This window comes from Platalea leucorodia (assembly GCF_965183815.1).
Source record: "Platalea leucorodia genome assembly, chromosome: 1".
NCBI lineage: Eukaryota > Metazoa > Chordata > Aves > Pelecaniformes > Threskiornithidae > Platalea > Platalea leucorodia.
The window spans coordinates 130106462-130132344 of NC_138823.1; the positions used below are offsets into that span (position 1 = coordinate 130106462).

Genomic DNA, 25883 nt, shown 5'->3' on the forward strand with positions numbered 1-25883 from the left:
CGAGGGAGGGATGTGTGAAAGGTCTGGAGGGATGGCTGGGCCTACTGAAGTGGGATTAAAGTGTGCAGAAAGATAGAGCACAAATCCATAGGGAACCAGGCATCACAGATTCCAGTGTTCACAGCAAACCCCCCTATATAACTGGCTCCAAGTGTTTTCTGTCAACCAGAAATATCTGGAATTGCAAAGATTTATTCTTTCATGTATTTATAGATTTTAGCGCTTAAAATTTCAAGGCATTGCATATCTTTGCTATGGGACTCCCTTTAACCCCTTTGCTGCTGGTCCTTCTTGCATCTTCTGTGCTGCGGCAGAACGTGACTGTTTTCCTTTGCTGTGCCGATGCTCCATAGGTAGAAACCAGGGTATCTGTGTTGGAGTTTCTGAAGCATAAAGTGGGAAAAAGCCAAAAGAAAGACTTTTTCTTGTCCTGGGAAGGCAAGAGGGAAAATAATGAGGAAAAATACAGGTGGCGTAGGGTGGTTTTCAGGATGATAGCTTAAATAAAAGAAAAAAAAAAAAATGATAGAAAACCACAGGGCGAGGTGGAGATGTTCCAGCGCATCAGATTGGAGATGAGTCTGTTGGTTTCTCAAGTGATATTTTTACTGACAAGATCCCTCTTTTAAATTCTTAGAGTGTTAAGGCAAAATCCCTACTGGGACATGCTTTTGAGAGACAATAATTTTATTTAGCAATTGAATTTGCAACCTTTGCTGCACTTTCTCACAGAAGACTGGGGCAAAAGTTGTCTTCAATGTAATTTTCTCCAAGATTTCTCAGAGCAACATTTGAGAACTTTGCAAGCAGAATCCCAGTGTAGGACCCTGCCTGTGAGACCTGAAATGTTGGGACTCAACATGTTTGGTTGCTGCCAGTGAATGAGGAGGGCTAAGGAGAAACACAAAGCACCCTGTGTTCCCAGCCATGCCAATCTTTTTGGCTCCCAGACAACAGGTGCATTCATTTTTTTTCACGGAGCAGCTTGGAATTTCCTTTTTCCCTCTGGATCCCTGCTGTCACCAGTCCCCCTCCTCTCCCTTCCACGCTCCCCTTCCAAAAAAGCTACAAATAGAAGAGCGTGGAGGCAGCTGGGCATGCCACCTCATGAGCCTCAGCTTCAGGGAAGGAGAACCAGTAACGTACGGGGGAAAACAGCCTTTCTTATACCCTCCTTGGGCATCCTTCTCTCCAGATTCTCAGGAAAGCCCCCATTTCCACTTTGACATCTGAAAGAAGGTAGCAAAGGCTGACCCACGAGGATTGAGCAACCTTGTAGAGACTGTCTGTCCTGATGTTGCTCTGATTAATCCTGCTATGGCCAACACAGTGTGATGTCCATAGTTCCCTTTGCTAATAAGGGAAAAGCTAAGACTGCAACACACCTAATGTAAAATATTAAAATACTCCCCAAGGAGGGCTTTGCACAACCAGTCTGGATGACCTTGCTGGGGAAGTTAAAAAAGGGCAATGATGACAGTGCCAATGATTTTTTTTCCTGAGTATCTGCATACATGAATACACATTAAAAAAAAAAAAAAAGGTGTTTTTTCTAGGAAAAGGAGAAATGTTATGGACATAGAATTCCTTAAAAATTATTGTAAGAAGATTTTATATATATATTTACCATGACCATAAAAACAATGCTTCCAATTCTGCAATGCCTATTTTGGCAGGCAGAAGATCTTACACCAGCTTCAAGCTGATGCAAGCTGTTGGGAGTACCAGATCCAATAGTTTCTTAATCCGGAGCTTCTTTTGTTTCATGTAATTTTCACATTCACATAGTAGCAATATTCAATATTCATATAACAGTTATGTTATACATTTGAAGCCAAAAAGAATTAGTTTTATTTCTTCATAACCTTGTTCCTTCAAATGATGGTAAGCACAGCATTTATTACCATTCTCAGATATGTTAAAAGGGCTCTTCCTGAAAATGAATACTGTAGCTTAGTATTACGTATTAGATGGATCCAACCTTTTATTATATATATTATGTATATATCTGTAAGATATGGCCATTTTGTTCTGAATTTGGAAGACTTCTTTCCACTTGTTGCTGTGCCTTCAATGTCGCCTACGACTAAAGACAGATAAGAAGGCAATTTCTGTAAATCCCTCAATAATTCACAACTTTGATCATTGACAGTTTGTTTAGAAATGTGTCTATGTTGTTTAAATGAAAAGAGAAGTCAACAGAACTAAGATCTGCTAATGGACAGATCTTTATTTCATATTTTTGATGTTTACTTCTTCCCTCATTGCTTCTCTGGAAGTGATGTCACTTGTCAGAAGAAATTATTAATGCTCTGTTCCTTAGTAGCAGCAATAGAAAGTCACATGTCTTATCATGTGCTTCTCTTTGCAATAGAATCTGGATAAACCTCAAGCCCCATTCTTGCCAAAATTATTTGTCATTTCATCCTCTGTGAGAGACTCCTGTTGCAGCATAGGAACTGAGGCCAACCTCCTGCCCTTCAGGGTGGTATCCAAACAGTGGGAAAGATTTGCAAATACCCAATAGGAAGAGATATAAATAATAGCTGGTGCCACACCTCCTTCCCTCTCTAGGATTAGGATAGACACCACAACACAGCTATGGTTTTTATCACGTTTGGTCATCCCATGGACAAGCAAAGGATGGGACAGTAGGACAGAGCTCGGTGTTGCCTCTTTCCAAGGTCCAGGCACTTGAATTTCTTCTTCTATCAGCAATGGCCTGTTGCTGCAGTTTTCCCTCCGCTGAAGGGTGGCAATGGCAGTAACTCAACGTCTCTTACACTGGGGCAAATTGGTGATGACTCTTTGTAGCAGTTAATATATGGGGCTTTCTAAACACCTGTTGGTTGCATATTCCTGTTGCTCACCAGCTCAGAAGTGCAGACAGCCTAGTTACAAGTCACTGCCTCTCCTGTCCCTCTTGCCCGGTGGAAGAGGCTGAAGCATAGCCAGAGGTGACTGCAGTATTGGAAGACTTTTAAATTTTATTGCTGCTCCCTTTGAACAGAGCAGCAGAACCTCTCCTGAAGTGACAGCACAGCACCTGCATTTTTAGAAAGTCAGTGACACAGATTTAAAATAGAGACAAAATTGATTACTGAGGTGGGACATATACTTTCTTATATAGACCACATGGTCAAATTCAGCAATACTTCCTTGTTTTGAAGTGTCTGCTTCAGAAGACGTGGACTCTAACCACATTAATGTTTTAATTTTTTTTAGAGGCTGTATTTTAAAACCTCTCTCCTCAGTTTCTGGCTTGGACAGTCTCCTTTGCCAGAAAAAGTTCCCTGGACTCCTTTATTACACCACCAAAAGTTCTCAAGCTTGATTTTGAGAGAAAAAGTAAAGCCCTGTAAAAGCAAAAAAATTAGACTGAATGGAAGGGCCCAAAGCTAAGGAAGGTAAAGCTTGAAGCACCATTACCAGAGATATACCCATGAGGGGTTAGCAAAGTCATAGATGAGAAAGCTGTAAAGCGTTTAACTAGGAAAAGGACACACTACTTAGTAACTCCCTCCTAAGCACACACTGTGAAATCTTACTCAGAGTCGCAAAGCTGAGGTAGTGGGACCTATTGAACCGAGGGATGAACTAAGAGCCAAAAGCTGCTGTGTTCAAACTTGGGCTTTGCCCCTGTCTCACTGTCCACAGTCAATTCACCTAATGGCTCCCCAGGTGCCTGTGTTGCTATGTTTAGATGCAAATCATATGCTTATCTACTCATCTGAGTGAAAATTCATTAAAGGTAGGGGAATTTGAAAATTCAACCTTTGGAGACTAAATCTGATGAAATTTCTAGCACTATCTTCTCTGCATTTGTTTAATATTAGCTATATAGATGTATTAAAAATTCTGCAATTTTTAGATCCTATACTCTCAACTATCAAGACATCTATAGAAGTGTGGTTAAGGCAACATGTTTTGTTTCTGATATTGTGCTACAGAAGAATGTTCAAGGAAAAAGGCTGATGATTGAGAAGAATAAACAGATTTTTTATGGTTTTTATGCCGTTTCTGCTATTGTTTCTGTCTCTTCTGGCTCTGTAGTTTCTTCACAATAGCTGTCTTTTCTGCATTTGCCACTGAGATCAACGGAGATGTTAATTAAAAGAAAAGCTGCTGGAGGTTGTACTTTTCTGTTTGGGATGTATCCCAGGCCCTGGCTGCAACACCTCACTGGCCTTCCCTACAATGCCAAACTAGGTCTACTCTTGTCTTGTCATGGACACACGCCCAGGTACAACCCTGACCTTCAGTGACAGTTCCACCAGCACAAATGTGCCTCCTTAACATCCCCCCACCAGACCCCCTCCTTTAAAAAAGTGACTTCTGAGGGTAGTTAGGTATACAAAATACATTATCCATTAATATTACTATTCCAAATAAACCATCGTGAGAACATATTTACAAAACAGCCCTAATTACCACAGCCACCCCACTGACACATCATTCTCAAACGAGACAGATCTGCATTTCTGTCCTAAATTCACTGTTTGTGCATCTTTGCCTTCCCATTTGTGAATCGAAGGAAGAAAGCATCTGCATGTAAAGCCATGTGTGCAACACACTGTGTGTGCAACGGAAGCCGAGGTAAGGACCCAGCAGAAGCCAGGAGAAAGGACTTCACCATCTGCTGAGACACAAACGTTGACTCAACTGGGTACAGCATTTAACCCTACAGTGGTGAACAGCAGAAGAATATCCAGTGTTTTTCGTTGATAAATGCTGAACGCACCAACACAGCAGGTTTTCACTAAACCAGGCAACATGACCACTAATGGACCAACTGCTCTGTGTAAAAATGGTGAAGCAGACAACCAGCTCGACATGGATTCACGTTCAACAGAGTATGTGCCACTAATGGAAGGAAAACTGAGAAGGACAAAGAGCAATGACATACTTTCCGGGAGCAAAAAAGGCATCCTCTGATGCTCTGCATGACAACTATTTTCATTAGCTTCAGTGAAAGCAAGCCAAAAAAAAAAAGGCATCCCACTGAAAATAAAACAGACAGTTTGAGGCTCATTATTGTGCATTTTGCCCACACCTATGTGTGGGCTGAGAATCCTTTCTGCTAGGTTTCTTGCTTTTTAAATATATCACAAACACACGCACAGACGAATCATGAGGCATAGACTTGTCAGGCGGCAGACTAATGTCAGCACTTCAGCCTCCTGGCTGTCAGGTCTGATTCCAAATAACCTTTTGTCTTCTTGTTCCAGCTACTAAATTACAGATCAAGTGAAAAATGTAATTATATCCCAAAAGGCCATAGATAGCATCTTAAAATACACTGAACTGTGAACAGAACAACAATAATAAAAAGATAAACTAGGATTACCTGTGATGCATAGCTAATCCAAAATGCTCCATGGTCCCACATGGGTTGTTATAGAACTGTTTCCTATTTGCTGGTTTCTGTTTTGCAGGGACAAGTACCACCCCCCCCACTCCCCCATTTTTAGTATAATTTTGATATTTGAAGTCTTGTGAAAAATACACCTCCCCTGTTGCAATAAATACTCTCTTATACTGTCACTGAATTCTATTGTATCCGTTTGTTTTTCTAAAGATAATGCAGAACTTGAGCACTTCTGGTTTTTAAAGTACTATGAAGATAGGAATATCAAGACTTATTTTCTATGCACAAATTTAGCTGCTAAATTTTTACAGAAAGAAAAATATCAAAAGCCTATAGGAATATATTCTTTTCTCAATTACTTCTGAGTATGTTATGTTGGATGGGAAGTGCTATCAAATACTGAATTAACTTGTTTATTCATCTGATTATTGGAATATTAAATATTCAAATACTTTTCCTGGATTCTTGCACACGTCTATAAAAATATAACTATTCAAAATACTAAATTATTATTAGCAACACCTGGCAAGATAAAAATAGGTGGTGGTGTTAGAGTGCAAACCTCCACAACTGTTAACCCAATCTACATACAATCAGAAAGGCTGCTGATGGCTGAAATTTTTAATCTCCGCTTTCTTGTTAATGTCATGATTCTTGCCTTTATTCAAGAATTTGAACTCATGTTTTAAAAGGAAAATAGACAGGCAATAAAATGGGAAAGCATTAATATTTTAGTCACTGTCCCTTTATTTGCCATCTCCTACTTCAAACATGATTTGCAAAAGAATCAAATTCACCATTCCCATCTGTTTACACCAAAGAGGGTTCTTCTGAGTTAGAGAAGAGACAAATATTTATTACTCCATAGATAGCTCAGGCACTAGCTGATACAGTACTCCATTCCCAAGTCCAATTTTGAGTTTTGCTGCAAGTGAGATGTTCTGCTTGTGTAGTAGAAAGTCTAGATACTAAATTGAACTAAATGGACTGATTTATTCCCATTACAAAATTCTACTTAAAAGACACTGAGCAGATAGATGTCTGAACTCCATCCATGTTCTAATGCGCAGTGCTTTAATCTCCCCATTACTGTCATCCAGTAAGATGTATGTACCAAGATCTCCAGGTAACCTGGTCAGAGCACTAGCCCACGCGCTCTGTGAGCTGCGCTTGAGCGGATGTATTGAACAAGCCGCCTGAAACGGCTGTACGAGCTGCCTACGTGTTACCTGTTCAGTAGGCTGGCTCACCACAGCCCCAAGGCACTGGACTCTGTGGTGTATATCACAACATACTTGTCCATATTTCTAGTTCTGGGTAGCTCTAATGGGACACCTACGTGCCTCGACCCATGGCTACATAGGCTCGCTCTCATTTCAACTGGGGCAGTACCGTGCCTACGTTGTAGAGCATATACTGTGATCTGCAAAGGATGAAAATGCTACATGTACCCTAACTACCTACTTTTTTTTTTTTTATTTGCAACATAAAATTTGATGAGGAATAGGACAAGGGAAATTACAGAAGGTTTTGTATTTTCTCGCGAAATTCAATGTCTACAGCTGGACAACGCAGAGCTTGTACACTGCTCACATGTGGAGAATGAAACTTCAGCCACTGAATTGAGGGTTTATTGAAAAACCACACATGGAAAAATTCCCTACAAAGCATCATGTGGAAGTTATACAAATCTTGCATTGCACGCAACATCTCATAAGAAGCAAGTTATATCAAACGATGACTTGACTTTTCTGAACTGGGATTCTGCCAGCCCACAAAGAAACCACAATCCAGCCTTTTCCCTTAATTCCTGGTACTTTGAGGTCTACAAGAAACCAAATGATGTGAACAATGTCCTTGAAAATACACTCTCTTTAGTCCAGTCTCTGCCAGTATACTTCATTTTCAGCCATACTGGAAGTGCCTTAAGCTTTGTCTGCAAATTCACTTGGCCTGACATTCAGCAATTCATTATAGACCAGATGGATTTAGGAAACTGCACTGACTGGATTAATCAAATTAAAGGGCGGGGAAGAGAGAAATAAAAGGAAATGATTTTTTCCTCTACTTCCTAAAATATATAAATAAATAGAATTAATTTATTTGAAAGAGTTGCCCAGGTGTCTTTCTGCATATTTATACTGTAAAACACAGCCTTGTGAATGCAGCCCACCAGTGGCCAGGAATCCAACCAGTATGTGCAAGGAGGCAGACTTGATCCACTGTCCGAATTACACACTGGTCTACTAGTATTTTCCTGAGAGCTGGGAAAATAACAGACATAAAAAACCTTACAGAACATGGGCATCAAAAGATACTACTGAAAATGAAAAATAGGTATAAATTCACCTCTGTGGTATGAACCTGATCAGATTCTCCTGATGCCAGAGCACAGATGTCCTGGACACATTTTTGATGTCCTAAGGCAAGCTGTAAGATGTTCAGCTTTTGCCCCACCACATCCCCTGGCATCAGATAATGCAATAGCTACAGCCTGCTTCTTGTGTGTGAGGATAGGATGAAAAAGGGAAGGAGAATGGGACTTTCTTCTCCCTTTGAAGAAGACAGGCATGTCTGGGGCACAGCCAGTGTCAGGCAAGGAAAGGATGTGTCCCCATAATCCTGTTCTCATAGCAAGGTTTGTTTTCCACAGCCTTCAGCACTGGCATAATGAGCACACCCCAATTCAGACCCACACATTTAGCTCCCTTTTTATACAGCCCACTTTGCTTGTAAGAGCTCACACTGAACAGCTGTTATCAGTTCTGTTGACTCAGAGGTCCATATATGAGTTACAGAGAGCAGACTGATGGATAAGGGGATTCATCTCAGAAATCCGGCTGGTGATGGATGTGGGTCAGCGACCTACAACTCCCTTCCAGGGAGAGCTGCAATGACCTGAGCAACGAGCACTATGGATATCTCCTGCACTAGGGAAGTTTATCTTCATAGTATCTGCAGTTAGTCCAAAGTATCTGTCATCTGTCTTCTTAAAATATCCATAGGAAGAATTAAGAATTTTTAGAGCAGACATACTAAACATGGTATTTTTTTGATAGAGGCTAAGTGCTCTGTCCTAGTGATGGCTGTAGAGCTGCATTTTCTCAAGGATGCAGTGTGTGAAAAAGCATTTCTGTAAACTAAGTGTATTTATTCTTTCATCGATGGAGAAGCAGCAGCATATGGAAAACTGCAGCCTGGCTGACTTAGCAGGTGTCACGCAGACACAGAATAAAGGCATATTTTCTGCCTTTGAGTATTTTGCCCAAACCACTGGACGTTATTACCTTAAAATACCAGCTCTGAAATCAAAAGCTGTGCTTTGCATTCACATAAGGAGAAACATTAGCTTTCCTTCATTTGACTTTTAAAATGAATTACATAGTCCTACATTCAGCCTTTCAGCCAAGTGAAAGAAGTCATGCTATGTCTTTGCATATTAACCCCCCTCTTTATTTACACAATTCCTCTGACCTTCTGTAGGACCACTGCCCTGTACCACAGTGCATTTAATAATCTGTATATTAATACAGAAGTGACTTTGAAGCTAAAGAATAACTTTAAGACTGAAGTAAGCAATGGTGTCTTTGTGTCAAGTTTTTTAAGAACAAGATGAATGCTTGTTGTTCAAAAAAGGCATCAGGTGGTCATGTTCCCATGAAACTACACTCATTGCACAAGCACGAATGGGTGTCAGAAGCGTAACATGCCCTAATACAGTCCCTGGAAACTCTTAAGTAAATATGCCACCTAGTGTTTAATTGGAACAATTTCATTCATAAATCATCTCGATCGATTCCTCCCAAGCTGTTTCCTGCAAGTCTAGGTGGTATAGAGTCTGGCAGAGGTACCTGGAGACGCCTTCTCCACTCCACTCCCTCTTTCCCCCCAAAAACTCACCCTACAGCTTTCTCACTGAAGAAGTATCTTCCTCCTCAAGGACTGTTTAGCTCCTGATGGGACTCTGCCAAATGGCCAAGCTATACTCCCAGCCCATCTTTCTCATTTGAGGAGCCCACACCTCAAACTGCCGCGAGCAATCCAGAAGGCACTGAGAACTGACCCTGGGGGGGTCACCCCCACTGTAAAGATCCCGAACAATCGCGACAGACTTCAGAAAAGCTGCCTTGTACCACCAGCCAAATGACACCTGGTCCAGCACATGGGCACAGAATGAAGGAAACAGGGCTTTCCACATCTCCCTGCCTGCATCATTTTGAGAAGCAGAAGCACTATTCCCAGCTTACAGCTTGCCAAAAGGGGACAATGAATTACCACAGTAATAGGTATTGTTTAGATGGATGGATGAACCAACAGAAAATCAAGGAAACAGGCTTTCAAAGTGTAACAACAACTATTTCTTTTGACAAGCACTGGAGACATAATTTCTCCTGAGACTATGTCAATGTTCTCCTTCCTCGCCCCTAGCCCCTGCTTAATAGTGGCACACCTGGCTTAAATGCAAGCAACCCTCTCACTCTGGACAGAAGAGATATTCCAGGTACGTACGTGGCTTGGCCCCTTTTCATGTGCTTAAAACATGCCAAATTGTCTTCTTACATTTTCTAATGGAGATTCTCTTGACGTTTCTGTCATGGACACTCATGTTTCCAGGGATTAAATTCCTATACTGAGTCACATCATAGCGCAAAGCACGCTGAGTTTTCGGTAATGTCCTGTTTGCACTTTTTCCAGATCAATAAAAATCTTAAATGAAACTCCCGTCCCCGCAGTATTTCATCAGCTACCTTTCCCCAGCTTATCAAACTGCTGCCTATCTTTATTCTTTGCTTGAAATTCCTCTACCTATTTTTGGCCCATGTGACCGCGTTCATGCGCCAACCAGTTTGAATTAATGTCAAGAGTATGATTTCATGAGACATTGTACTACTTTGCTAAAAATCCAATTATTCTGCATCTGCTGCATTCTTTTCATTCAGTACTTTTGTAAATCTATCAAAAAGGCAATCAAGTCTAACTGGCAGTATTCATTCTATATAACCCATGCTGACGACCGTGCGCAGTCCCACTGTTCTCCAGGGCTGAGAATACATTACAAGAAAGAGCCCATTGTTACAATTTGTACTTTTCACACCACAGCGTCCTCTTTTCCAAATATTAGCAGTTTAAAAAAGCACTGGTTCCTGATCTTTGTAGCCAAGCCTCCGCTGAGAATGCTGTCAACAGCATGTGCTTCACTGTGGCCGTTGCTAGTTGTCATCCTGCCCAGGCTGCTGTCTTCTCCTGCGTGGCAGCTCCAGCGAGCTCTGCTAGCCCTGCGGCTGAGACTGCAGCCGACTGATAGCTGCTGACCCAGCCCACAGGTGGCCAGGGAGATCCCCACACCTGGATTCCCAGTATCCCAGTGGCAGCGTGAGGGTACAGGCTGCTGAGCTAGCTCTCCATGGCAAGAGCCCACATCAAACAGAGGACATTTGCTTAGGCTCTGCACCTGACTTCTCTCGAGTGCCCACATGCCTCAGGGGTGAGACCTGCTGCACCCCAAGTACGGAAGAAGATGCTCAGTGGATATGACATACACGTTTTACTCTCAGAAAGGATAATATCTAGAGCGTGATGGGACAAGTGCCAGTCAGCATGTAGGGACACAGAAAGCTGGCCAAGATGTTCCTTGGCAGAAGGTCTGCACAGTGCGCAGGATATAGAAGAGGAAGAACTTAGCATATCTTGGCTAGCATTAAGCATTTCATGGAAGCCTTGGACATTAGGATTGTAGCTGCACTTGATTTATCACTAGTGAAGTGACGATTCAGAACTGAATCATGGAATCATAGAATGGTTTGAGTGGGAAGGGACCTTAAAGATCATCTAGTTCCAACTCCCCTGCCATGGGCAGGGGCACCTTCCACTAGATCAGATTGCTCAAAGCCTCATCCAACCCGGCCTTGAGCACTTTCAGGGAGGGGGCATCCACAGCTTCTCTGGGCAACCTGTTCCAGTGCCTCACCACCCTCACCGTAAAGAATTTCTTCCTAATATCCAATCTAAATCTACCCTCTTTCAGTTTTAAACCATTATATCTCATGCTATGACTACACTCCCTGAAAAAAGAGTTCCTTCCCATCTTTCCTGTAGGCCCCCTTGAAGTACTGGAAGGTTGCTATAAGGTCTCACTAGAGCCTTCTCTTCTCTAGGCTGGAAGGTACTCCCCTCCCATGGGGAAGAATCAAATAACTGCTCCTTAGCTACAGTTGGTAAGATGTCTTTATCTAGACAGGATGAATCAGAGCCTAAATAATATTTTTTCAGGCACAGAAAACCACAGAGAAATAGGACTGGAAGGTACTTTAGGAGGTTCTTCTCCTGCCTGCCTCAGGTATCAGTGCTACCTGTGCCATTTCTCCCAGATGTTTTCTAATGTGTTTCTATGCCTTATGATGAGGGAGATTTTGTCATCCCCTCAGGTACTCCATCCCAGTGTTTCACTGTTCTTTCTTTTTTTTTTTCTCCCTTAATAGCTAACCTGCAATGTTTGTCACTGTACTTCAGGCCTATCATCTCTTGTCATGTTCAGCATAAGCACAGAGGATAGGTTATTTTTTTCCTTATAATTAGCCAAGCAAATGTACGACCTAAACAAGCACATCACTAAACCCACTTATTTTCTAAACAAAATATAAAGGATAAATATTAGTCACTATTTAAACACTTTCCTTTTGACACTAATTCAAGTCCTCCACTAACAGAAATGAGCATCTCTCTTATTCTTAAGAAGTTGAACACTTGTCTTCCAAGATCAAAACATGGCAGTTTAGAGGTGTTTGTAAAAGCTTAGTGCCTATTCCTACACAGCGTCTCAAGATTCATGCGAGATAATCAACTATAGATTTTTACTTAAAAAATGGCTTTTCATTTTCCAGTGACTAGACAAATGAAATGTTTATGCTGAAGGCTCCATCCCAATCCCTATGGAAGTTTGTTTATACTAATTTAATACCATCAAACTATGCAAAGAGTATAAAAGCCAAGACAAGAAAACCTCATATATGGCTTTCATTTTTAATACATCAAACTAAGCATGGGTTTTATGCAACAAACATTTAGCATTATTAGAATTATTAATATGCTTATAACAGAAAAATACCCAAGAGGAAATGATTAATTTATGCATTCAGCAGAGCCTAGCTGCAGATGCAGTACTATACTTGAAGAGCCAAGGAGCGTTTACTTTAGGACTACTATAAGCACTTCTGGTGTATCTAATAATTTTTAGTACTAATCTGACATTCTCATTTGAGAAAATTTCAATCTACAGTTGTGGTATTCGGGTATGAAGTTTTTGCACCGCTTCCATTTGGCTACCTTTCTAAAACACTGGATTGGGAAACACTTTGGTGGTAGCAACTTCATGTTCACCTTTGCTCCATATGCTTAGCAGTGCCCTGAACAAGCTCTCTTCAGGCATAATCACATCACTTTTTCTGCTTAAGGCAAAAGTCATGAATCCTAAGCTGACGGTAATAACATAACATAAACCAGGAACCTGGAGAGATGTTAACAGCTCAGGGAAGCAATGTAAGCAAATACTTTGCAATGGAACCACTCTTTCTCTCGATTCCCTCAATTTCTGTTACTGTTAAAATGAGTCCAAATTATTCCTCTCAAAAATCCTTGCCTAATCAGGCAAAACATTAGGTATTAGTTAGGAATGCCACGGTCAACTACAAAGCAGCATCCCTTTTCCTGTGCATAAACATAGAAAGCCAGAGGGAAGGAATTGAAAAAGATACTTTCCATGATTTTACTTTGGTGGCTTTCTTATTTTTATTTCTTATATATTGCCTATTTCATATTTATGATGCTTTAAACAAAAAAGAAGTTGTAAAGAGACAGCTGGAAAATACAAAAGAATGCCAACATTTAAAGGCAAAAGAAAATGATCAGCCAGCTATACTTTCAGTAAGATGGTATTTGTTACTCAAAATATAAAACCGCAACTAAAATACATATACTGGCAGATCTGCTGTATTCATATAAACTCTTTCTCACTGTGGTATAATACCAAAGAATATTCTGGATAAAATAAGTACTGAATTGCTAACAGTTATTTAAAGAAGACAGTTGGGTATGTAGTTAAGTACTCATGCCAGGGCATGCTACAATTAAGTACATACATGTGGTAACCTGTGTGTAGAATACCACTCTTGCAGGACAAGCCTGACTGACTGATGAAAGGAATTAACTACTCCCAAAGTCATTTTGATGTATAAGTTTGTTGCTTCTAGCAGCAAAAATGCCACACGTCCTTTATCACTGCATGTATTACTGCAATCTGCAGATAAAGGCCACCTTCGTGTACAGGCTTTATGTGGCTTCTTACCAGTGTGGTGTCTGAGCATCTTCCAGGGAAAATCAGCCGGGGAGGAGTCCCTTGTGAATACTGTGGATAAGCATATGGCAGTGAAACTGTAACCCCTAATAAAAGACGGTGGTGGGTTGTTGATGTCCCTGTAGAACAAATTTTAATCTGTTTTGAAAAAACAAATTTTAATTTGTTCTGACCAAGCATGTTGCAGAAACCAGGGAGTTGAAGACAATGTAAAACACACCGGGTCAAATTATCAGTGTGGTTCCAGCCCAGAGGACTGCTGGAACAGATATTTCTGCTCACTATCCTCTTCACCCCATGATCTGCTGCCAGGACAGCACAGTACCCTGCAGCCCTCGTGTGGAAGGAAATACTCAACATCTGGACAGACCTCCCAGCAGAGAGTTAAACAGTAGCTAGCAACCTGTAATAGGATAATTAGAGGTTTAGAGGAGCTGCAGAATGGGAAGAATAATGAATAAATGAAAGACTGAAAAGATTTCTTTATCGTTGGCTAACAGCAGTACCTGTAGAAAATTCAATGAAGGGACAAAAATGGAGTGGTAAGATGAGGCTAAAAGGCCTTCAGAAAGGGACGTGGTGTGAATAACAATGTAGAAGTGTAAATACTTACAAAAGTTGAACCAAACCAGAGGTTCTCTTAAAAGTGGCTGTCTCCTGTGCAGTTTTGACGTAAGGAAAACTGCAGTGCCCCTAAAAAATTTAGTTCTATAACCAGATTACATCTCCAATTAAGTGATGTTAGGAAACAGTTTTTCCTGGAAGTCTTGCATTTTCTTCTGGGGAAACTGTGTGTGAGCAGCATGACTAATGAAGACAGTAATACCAACTCCTACTTCCAGCAAAGTTATTCTTCCTTTTCTGTCACCTTTGCCTTAATAGGAATAGCTTTCTTATCTGTCTATTTTTTGTGTGGGATTTTCTGCCAAGGAAATCTACAATCTTCCAGACTCCGTAATATGCTTACCATTTCAGTTCTTAAGTTCTAGCTGCAGTATTAACTATGGGCTCTGTCATTTGCACTTAAATGCCCGGTAATGAGTTCCAGCAAAACAGATAGAGAGGTTACCATGTCAAGCAGCAATACACAGGTTTCTGCACTGTCCTGCTGCTAAGTGAAGACTCCACACACAGCTCGTTCTTGGTTTAGTTCAAATGCTTCACTATTCTTTACAGACCATCATCGTTACATGCCTCTTGCTGCTCCTGGTGTGTACAGCCAGAGAGCAGAAAAAACCCTCCATCCCAGGCTACAAGTAAACTCATATTTCATGTACAACTGGTATGTTTGAACTGACTGAGCCAGATCCTACTTGGAGAGAAGTAGATGGGAGCTTTGCCAGGATTCGAGTAAGCAGAGGCCTGGCACTGACAAAACCTTCCTTAATCTTTACTGCATTTACCAACAGTTTGTCCTCTGTCAGATAGGTTAAGATCATTCTTTTTGCAAATACTTTAAGCTCAACTGCTGCCAAATGTTTTCTTGAACTCCAGCCTGCCATCTTCATCGCATCTCCCATGCTAACATGAATACTTGAGAAGCTATAAGGCAACGACTACCAAGGAACTGCTCCTGCATAAGGCCAGCACAGCAAAAAACCAAGGGGCCAGCACAGCAAAAAACCAAGGGGCCGGCATAGCAAAAGAACAAGGGGCCAGCATAGCAAAAAAACGTGTGGGGCACAGCCTTTGCCTGACACAGGGCACTGTGTCACAGCATCCAGCTCCCACCCAAGGCACGGGGTGGCTGTGGTAGTGCACAGGGCAGGTCACAGGAGTGGGAATGAAAGTGCAAGCGCAAGGAACCAGGACGCTTTCTCATCAGCAGCCATAACAGCTTTTACCTCCTTAGAGCATTCACGTAACTCCAGCTTGCATTTACTTCCAACATTTCAATTCTTTGAACTTATTTTCCCAAATTACACTTGCCAATGTTGGATTAAAAAGGAAGAATTTTTTCTCCTAGCCTGGGACACAAGGACCACTGACGCAGAAAAGGCAGCAATTGCAGGATAACATGATATGTGATAGCGATAAACGTTTCAGAACTACATATTTTACTGACAGACTACTGCAATTTTCTCTCTCCTACATGTGAAGATTAATTTCTTACAGCAAGTTACATTTCTCCTACATTCACGAGTAATGTGAATTACTCATAATTAATTATGGTATGTACCAGTACCAGGTACTTATCTGCCCTACATCATCCAGTATACGTTCACTTGCCCCAAGTACAGCATTCCATAAGCAGAGCAAACACAAAGCAGGTGATCACAACTTGCCCAAGCTTAAATCACAACCCTAAACAGACAACATACAATCTTCAAATGTTCTTTGCACAAAAAACTATTTCTCCGTCCAAAATCCTTTTTGAAGCTGGATCCCATTAAAACGACACTTTCCTACACTGCTAAGAAAGTATTTGCAGCATGCTGTTCTCCCACAACACTTCATTCCTAAAAATCACTGTGACTCCTTTCAAATTAAACATCTGTTAAACTATTAGGACTAAAATTTGGAATCTGTGTCTACAAATCTAGCACCTCTTTAAAGCTAGACAGAAATAACTTTTGGATGAAATGTCGGCATTAAGTATCTTAAAGCATAAACATTTTCTTAGGCCTGTTACAAAAAACATTGCATAAAAAGGCATGAACAACAACAGCTTAATCCAGCCCATGCATCATACCCACCTTCTGGAATGGGCATGACTCCACTAATTACAACCTCGGAAGAAATTATCATTATGGGAACAGACAGGTACCCCAGGCAGTACTGAGACATTTCATCCGAATGCATGCTCCTCCCGCCAGCCCGTGCCTTGGTGGCCGCCTTCCATCGACCTACCCCACGGGGACCAGCGGCGCTGGAGTGACTGAGACGTTGAATAATCTCTGCTGTCACCGTGGGATGCGACCGAATGAGCCGACTCCCCGGATGGTGTTAACAAACCCGCTAAGGGACAGTGCCTTCAGCTGCACTTTCACACTCTGGAATTGGTTTCAGTATAAAACAAAATCTCACTTGTAAAAAACCTAATCTCTAAGAGGAGTACTGATGCTTAACCTTAGAGCACTGAATTCTCACGTTCCTCTTGAAAAATAATGGAGGTTTCTGTCCTGCATGTATGGCTTTCCCCTGCACTCCATCATTTCTGAAAAATTCAAAACACTCCAGGCAGCACTTTGAAATAAACCAGCTCAATTACAAAAAAAAAAGACATTTTACCTGTTCAATTGGCCAGAGAAAACACACCTTACAAAAAACGCAATGATTTTTCACACATGCAGCAAAGAACAGTGAATATTCATTCACTTATTTCTAGGGGTCTGAAATTTATAGGAGTAATTGAAGTGAGTGAAGGTTTTGATTTGTGGGCAGACCATGCCCTTTGTCTAAAACGCTGTACAACACATGACAGCCTCAAGCAAAACATCTGATATAACTCCCATTGAACTACCATTTCCCCATATTATTTTTATATTTTAGAGGACTTCTAAAGTTTACATAAAAAGGAACATGAAATTCCCTTTATCCTCCTCTGTCCCTAAATGCTGTTACTGACAAATGCTCGGTATTTGCCTACTTTATTCCAAAGTCCAGTCCATACTTTATCTGAGATTACTGTGAGGAAGAAATGGGAATGATGACCCCCGAGTCTTTGTCTGCTACCCAAACCTCTCATGAACTACTCCCAGGAACATATGAAGCAAAAGCAACCATGGTAGGCTTCACCATATAGACCTCCGTGAATTTCTTCCAGCTGCTAATAATTTCGCTGAAGTAACCTTTTTTTCACACGGATTTCCGCAAGATGATTGAAAACTACTGGTACCAGTAGAGAAGCCCACTGGGAGTCCTAATCATCAACAGCGAGGCCTCAGCTGCTACAGTAGGTCTTCAGCCTGTGAGCAGATCACCTTGCCTATTTAGCCCCGCTCCTCCTGTAGCTGTGATTGCTCCTACTCCTCCTGGCAAGAAAAATATGTTAGAAACAGCTGCTATTCCTCCTTCTGCTGCTTCCCCTCAGTGGGGGGAAGGCAGAGAGAGTTGCCAACAAAGTAATGGCTTAGCTGAAGGCAGCTATTTTTACATGACAGCGCAGCCACGCAGCCCAGTCTTGCAGGCTGCTATTGCCTGCAAGTACGGAAATTTAGATGAGCACTAATCCCTGTAAGGTAAGGACCCGTGATACTGCCTTTTGCATTGTGAACCACCTCTGAGGTAAATAATACTTCACTCACTTTCATTTCATTCAGCTGCAACACAAAAGAAGGCCTCGTCAGTCTCTTTTCCCAAGTAACAAGTGATAGGATGAGATGAAATGTCCTCAAGTTGCACCAGTGGAGGTTTAGATTGGATATTAGGAAAAATTTCTTCACCGAAAGGGTTATCAAGCACTGGAACAGGCTGCCCAGGGAAATGGTTGAGTCCCCATCCCTGGAGGTATTTAAAAGATGTGTAGACATGGTGCTTAGGGACATTAGTGGTGGACTTGGCAGTGCTAGGTTTACAGTTGGACTCAATGATCTTAAAGGTCTTTTCCAACCTAAATGATTCTATGATTCTATGATTCTAATCCAATCACTAATGAGGTCCAGAGGTATATTTTCACTATGAACAACAAGTGACATCAAGACCAAACATTTTCAAGCACAGGTACCTGCAACTAAGGATGCAGCTCTACAGTCACTTTAAGCCCATATCATCATTATTTGAGCTGTCATCAGAAGAAAGTCTTGCCCTCTACTTTATGCTGTGTTTCCACTCATATGAGGTGGATCAAGTAGCAGATCTGGCTGAAAATTCATGTCATTCTTCTGGCTGAGATAGTTTTAACCTGGAGCACTTTTTTAGTGTCACCGACTGTATAGCTGCATAAGACCGTACATCAGCAAAAAGGAGGCCGCGAGGGAGAGAGGGCAGGGGTCCTTTCAGCAACAGTTTGCCTTCTGTTGGTCTAAAAGAGTTTTTTTACAGTCCTCACTCAAAACTGCCCAGCCTGAAAAATGACATCCAACACAATCTGTTAGGAAATACATGGTACTAAAACAAACCCCTCTGAAGTCTTTGAGAACACTTTCAGAGATACAAAAGACCATTGCTCCTCAACTGCAAGAACTGTAAGTAAAACTGAACACAATTTTGAAATAGTGTTTTTCCTTGTACAAAAAAAAAAATCTCCTGATTTCCTAGAGAATGTAGCATGATTTTCAACTGTCGTGATTGCTTTATTACACTACAGTCATGTAATAATATTTACAGTCATCCCAATGATGGTCCAGTATTTTCTCGATATAAAAGAAACTTTTCCAGAACATCCTCTGGAGTCACACTGCACTATGTTTATTTCTTATTGTGCCTCAAATGAAGTCTAAATTCACTTTCTTGTGCCTGTTAGAGCATTTAAAATCAACCAGTGTCCAATCACAGGAATCAACTGAACAAACATGAAACCTGTCTCAATGGCATCCACTCCTCTTGCATATTACAATACCATCCAATTGAACCAAAACTAGTGTCATCAGTGGCTTCATTTAGAAATAAAACTTGAATGGAGGACTTGTTGCTGTGCCATTCTCCAAAGGACTTCCCTGCAGCAGTATGCCTTGCCTAAAAGATGTCATTGCTAATGGAAGTAATTTGTTGTAGAGGATGAATAGGTTTACATGTCAGGTCAGTTACTCAAGCAATTATTATTACTGAGAAATCCAAACTAGTATAATCAGCTAATGCAGATATGTGAATCCAACAGATAATTATGCTAGAAATGTCCTAGAGTGATTAGGATACATGCAAAAAAGCTGATCTCTTTTCATGCTCAATATTACTGTATGACAGCAAATTCACTCGCTGCTTCCCAAATACAAACCAGCTCTAGTTCCCAACTAGCTAGCCAGCACACTGAACGCTAAAATCATCAATCACACTGCAGGACTAAGCTTACAAATGTCAGTAAGTTAATTCAGCATAAACACTGGACTGAAAAAAAAAAAAGTTTTGTTTGACAGTTCTTACTGCCTTACCACCTGGGAAATGAAAATATACTCATGTCACTGCTTACAAGACTGTTTCTCATATGTAAAAGAATTTCTAATTTTACATCTTCAGATGGCTGCTAACTGCACAAAATTCTCAATTTATCATCATGTAAGTAAGTCCTAGTTCATACAATGCTATGGGACACGGGTGCCTGAGAGAAAGAGATCAAGGAAAGCCCACTTCAAATGAGAAGAGCAAAAGGGAGGCAAACGCACAATGTATCAATTTCAGACCCACGAGAAGAAAAGGAAGAAAACACACAGTATCCCAATTTGAGACCCATCCACCAAAGACTTGGCAGAAAAGAGGAGCTTTGGACTGTGAATGGAAAGATAACAAACTTGAGCTGTGGTGAAGGGTCAGCGGGAACCAGTTTCATAAGCCTACTGTGTGCATGGACAAAGAAACATAACTTGTGAACAATTTTAGATGCAGTTCCTAAGTTAGATGGTATATATATATGTATATTTACACAGTGAAAGCATTTGCATTTGGTACTTATTAGAAAGCTTTCATCATAAGCTCCAGTCATATATTTGTTTGGAGCCAAGATCACATTAATAGGATATAAACTTTTCAGTGGGATAGTAATACTTAATGAAGTACAGAAAAATAGAAACAGGTCTTTAAACAAAATGCTTTTTTCTCTCAGATTTGATAGAAAGACTGGTATTAATTGCCAAAATTTTAAACTGAATACTTACCTTTTCAACCGGGGTATTTTCTTCACTCGTTACACTTGCTTTTCTTGATTCATTTTTTGTTCTGCTCAGCCTCCGGGAGACTTTTTCTCTAAGCAAAGTGGCATATCCAATGTGTTCATAGATGGGGTTTGTTGTCATTTTGGAAATATACTCAGAAGCCTTTGTTTCTATATACAATGTTATCAAGCCATCTGTAACCAGATCATGGATCGATTCGAATCTTTTCTCCCCGACAAAGTGCTTCCCATCATAGAACAACCTGTAGTTTAAGGTCTGATTACCAAATCTGCAAATACGAGAAAAAAAGGGGAGAGAGAAGAAAGAGAGAGGGGGAAGAGTGAGAGGGAGAATTCATACTAGCAAAACACTCAGGACATAATTTCGCTGACGAGTCTATATGTCTGGATTACATATGGAATATGCACAGGGCTGCAAGTGGATATCTGTGGAGAGACCACCTCAAGTTCAAACCCAAACCTGACTGCATCACATGGATGGGGCTACAGAACTGAGGCCAAATCTCCGCAACAAGCTACGTGACCCAGACATATGTGGTTTAAATCTAAATCATAAAGGGACTACTGCAGCGATCAGAAAGGCATGTTTGCATTGACAAGACATTACACCGGGATGCATAATTGTGTTAATTGTGTTGCGGGCATCCCGCAACGTTTTTGAGGTGCAGAAAGCGGATGCTTAATTTACAGTCAGTGAAGAGAGAGAGGCATCTCTAGCAAGTAATTAAAATCCTAAGAGTCTCAATCACCCTCTGGCAGGAATCCAGGGAGATCGAGCTCCTAATTCAGGGGCCCAATTAAACATCCAAAGTTCTGTGGGATGACTCTGGCCCTACTTATGGCAGGTGTAATCTATGGGGCTTTTTTAAAGTGTTTTAAAAAGCAAAGTGCTGTAGTAGCACATTTGGTTTATAACACTGAGTTTGGAATCCCATTCTTGATTAAAGGACTCAAAGATATGACATTGGGTTAAATGGTCCTTATATTGCATTAAATGTGCATGTCTCTGCATACTTTATTGGGCATTCAAATCAAACTGTTTAAGCCTCTTACTTTTTTGCCCACATTTTTTGTATGAATTCCCAATTTATAATCAAATTCAGTTTTTGATTCTACAAATAATGATCCAGATGGATTTAGAAATCATGCTGTTGTGTCAAAACAACAGGCACTTTGCCATAATCCCCATCCTTTAATAGTTCTTTTTATTCTGTATTTTGAAATCTCTCTCCAAAACCCTAAAAAATTACATTTGTTCTTTTTCAGCTGACGAAAGTTGCTTTTAATTTACACCACTTTTTAGTTGGCATGACTCACCAGCTTTTCCAGCTCTACCATCTGCACATCAATATGAATTCTGAGGATGATTTCAGCACCGTATCACAGCTACTTGGGGTAAATCCTTAAAGGATTTTTCCTTCTGGCTTACCAGCAGAAGAGCAGAAATGCAGACTTTTATTTTGTGTATATCTCACAGAAGTAATAATGCTATAAAAAATGGGAAACATTGCCCAGGAGCTTGTTTTGTCAAAACCCAATAGAATATCTTGTCCTCTTGCCATTAACCCACAGCAGGTTTAAGACTGTTGTGTGGGCAGGTTTTGAACGGCACAGCTAAGCCAGGAGTGGCCATATTTTCAAGGAAAGGCACCTGTGAGGGGCAGTGAGGTTGTAGCTTGGGCTCCCACTGGCTTTTTCATTCAGCTGAATAGCAGACTCTTACTTCTTTGAGCAGCAGCATCCCATGCTATGCTTCACACTGTATTTCTACAGCAAACTTGAATTCCAGTTAGGGAAGAACACTGAAGTCCACTGTGCTGCCTTTGACAGCTGGTCAGCCACTGGACTTCACGACTTTCCAGGTTTATCCAGGGTTATTATCACTGACGTTTGCTGATGTTTGTGTACAACACATGACAGAGCTCAGAGGACAACCTGCCTGTGTCTTCTGCCAGGACACTCTGGTGTTCTGTACTCACTCACACCTCTTACACAGTTTTCAAGGAGAAGCTCCATCTTTACAACACTCAACTCTAGGGAGCAAAAATTTTGAAAGCAGGCACACTCTGCTTCTGAAAAGGAACTTCCTAGCCAAGTGCTGAGGGAGTGACTGAACTGCTGCAGTACTGCGGTGGTCAAACTGCTGACAAGAGGGTGTAAATATCCCACTGACACCATGAAGTGTATTAAGTAACGGCGGACACAGACTTCACTCAAAAGGGATGGATATAATTCCCTCCATTAAACACATTTACATTTGAACTATAAGCCTCTATTAAAACAGCATTTACCTGAGAGCAAGAGTATAGCAGCCGGGTTGCCGCTGGCTTTCTCTAAGAATATATGCTCCTTCTACACCAGCAAGTATTTCATCTGCTTGCTCCCGAGAAATGATCCCATGAAACCTAAGGGAAGACATTTCAGTGACTTACAGAACAATCCAACCAGAAACACCTCCTCCTCCACCCCAGAAACCATTTGAAAACTTCTGCACTGCAGAGCATTGTGGTCTAAGCCACCAGGACAGCATCCAAGCATCTAAAAGTGGCAGCACAGTCATCCAGCCTGGGCAAGTCCAGCACGGAGGCAAAACAAAAATTACACTGTATATGCAGTTTCAGTCAGTATAGCACTCAACTGCGCCCAAAGATTTTTTTTCTGTAAACGCCCCATCTTTTCACAACTTTTCCACCACTCTATGCCTCACTTCCTTGTTTCCTTTCTAGCGGTCTTATGACAAAATTGAAAACTAGGCACAAAGGCATTATTTTTTTTTTTTTAATGGAAATGACTTAAAATTAAAATGAGAGGTCATTCTTATTATCAGGTTGCTTAATTTTTATATTCCTCAAATTTGTAAGGGAAATTGAGACAAAAAATGGCAACAATTATTCAAAATCCTATTCTGCATATATTAAAGAAGAAGATAATACAGAGTAGCCTTGAGAAAAATACTGTTTTCTTCATTTCAATGAGTTCCTCATTCAGTGTTGGAAAAAAGCAATACTTCTCTGATTCTTTTGTCATTGCTATTTTAAGAAAGAAAGAGGCTCTAGGATGCACAGTTAACCTTACGATAATCAATATTTAGCAGTGATCTTTCCATAAGTACAAATGCAGTCTTTACAGCAGTTTGAGTCTTAACTCCTGCGCACATTTTGCTAGCTGATAAGTCTCCGAGGGTCTCCTCAGAGGTTTTGAAAGTTTCTGGTTTTGCTGCTGTCTGAAAAAAGGCATTAAAATGTATTGGCCTTCAGCATTTTCTCTTTTCTGACAATACATATGAAGTGGCACATTTCTAACACTGCCTCTGGCTCGGTAGTGAAAGAAAAACACATTGGCTGTAAATACAACTGTTGTTCCGTTCTCTTCACATTGTCTTTTCACAACTAATATACGTTGGAAATATTAGGTTTAGGTGATCTTTCCAGAGTGACTTTCTATTTAAAATGATGTAAACTGATTCATACTTTCTGTCTGTACTGGTGGGGGACACACTCATTTACTGCCACATGCAAACTGAAACGAGCATCCCCTAGATGACATAATTTAAGCATGTCTTTACCAGTAAACTCATGGCAATTCATAACTCTAGTTAAAAATAACGAGCATAAGCTATTCACCACCAGAAGCTCATTATAAAATATAGCAGGCTTTAGGTTAGATATTAGGAAAAAAGCCCTCCTGGTGATCAGTTTAAGAAATCACTGGGACAGTATACTTGGGGCACCTGTGAAATCTCTTTAACCATGGGTGGTAAGCACTGGGTAATCCAAGCTTTCTCACGGATATTTTTGGTACATTTTTATAAGGGCATAAAACCAGCTTGTACACGGTACAAGATCCCCTGAACTCAGACGCCTGCCTCTGACAGCAGCCAACAAAAAATGCTCACAGAAAGAGTATAGGAAGCAGTGACATATTTCTTTCACTTCACATCCCTGTCCATCCATCACTGGTTTAGCCAGAAATTGTGTCTGATCAGCTGTGACCTTACCCTTCATGAATTGAGAATCTCACTTGTAAACCCGTTAATATCTTTATGCTTTTGGCCTCCACAGCACCCCATGGCAATGAACTTGAGAGGGACACTGTGCATGTCCCTCTCTTGGACACCCACTGAGCAAGACCTGTTCATTTTCCTCCTGTGGTAGGAGCTGCATCCCTTTACTCCATCGTTGTTGTGCTCTGCTGTACCTTTCATTTCTTCTCTAACCTTTCTAAAAAGGAGGGAGGAGGAAGGGGCAGAGAGGGACCAGAACTACGTGCACTATTTAAAACGCAGCGACATCATAGATTTATATAGTAATATAATTATGTTTTTTTCTGTTTCTTTCCCTAGAAATTCCTGATTCTCTTTCCAAGCACTGCTGAGCACTGAGTCAATTGCTTTTATAGGACTGTTGCAGTGGTTCTGAAATCTTTCTGAATGACAACAACTAATGTGATCTTGCCTGGGCAGGTTCACCGAGGTGACTTCTTACAGCTCCTGCCAGCCCTGCTGCTCCACAAACCCAGAGCATGTCAACAGCCAGGCAAGATCCTGGATAAGAGATTGCGGTAATGGTTTTACAAGTCCTGCTGTAGGAAGCGTGATGGGTTACTCAGCTAGGCACCGTCTGCAGCTCTGTTGTACTCTAGTGGCTAGATCTGAATTCCCTGTTGTCAAAGATAATATTTAAAAAATGAAACTTCAGTAACTGAGGCAAAGCTACTGGCTCTTGAGGTTTCTGATGGCAGAAAAGGATCATTAAACACAGATGATGTGTCTGGGATGGAAGAAAAAACAGAACGTGGGACCTAAGTAATTTAGCTAGCGATAAGGGCTAGGGCCTCAGCAGATTACCCTAGTAAAGGCCAAATGCCAGATCTGGGTGGTTGCTGCAGTGGCTGTGCCCTTCAACTTCACCTGCCCAATTCTCCACGCCAATGCAGAATCCAGCCCCTTTCAAGCTATTTATTGGCAAGAAGACTGCTGAGCACAAAGGAATTATACTCTAGTGGTCCGTTATTTTCCTCACAACAAAACTACACCTCTTCTTTGGGTATTTCGGACCTCGTAACTTTAGCAGGGAGAACAGCATTTACACCTGCAGTAGTATACATGCATACTTCCACAACCACATAGGGTGGTGAAAGTATAGGAACATATAGAAACAGGCAGTGAGAGAGGCAAGCTGCTTCTCTCCTCCCCAGCCCACTGTAGGACCACTGGGAGGTTAAAGCAACATCCAAAATAAAAGGAAGAAATACTCCAGACAATAGTTTTTTCCCAAACTGTCCTGAGAAAAACAAAATAAACATGCAGGCTCAAATAGCAGCACAGTCCATGGATTGTGAGCAGCAGTACTGGACTGCAACATAGCTAAATTATTTGGCTTTCAATATATTTAGCTTAT

General features: G+C 41.1%; 1 protein-coding gene across 2 annotated transcripts in view; it reads right to left on the minus strand.

Annotated features, from left to right (window-relative positions):
• CHN2 (chimerin 2) overlaps window positions 1-25883 on the minus strand; it is a 166923-nt gene that overhangs the window by 49793 nt on the left and 91247 nt on the right. For both annotated transcript variants that reach the window (XR_014229081.1, XM_082320653.1), the window contains exons 5-6: window positions 22776-22889; window positions 20468-20753 (exon numbers count right to left, since the gene is read on the minus strand). Coding sequence is in view for 1 of the 2 variants with exons in the window: in XM_082320653.1 (XP_082176779.1) it covers window positions 20468-20753; window positions 22776-22889 (400 nt within the window). In the remaining variant the exon portion in view is untranslated. The remainder of the gene's footprint in view (window positions 1-20467; window positions 20754-22775; window positions 22890-25883) is intronic.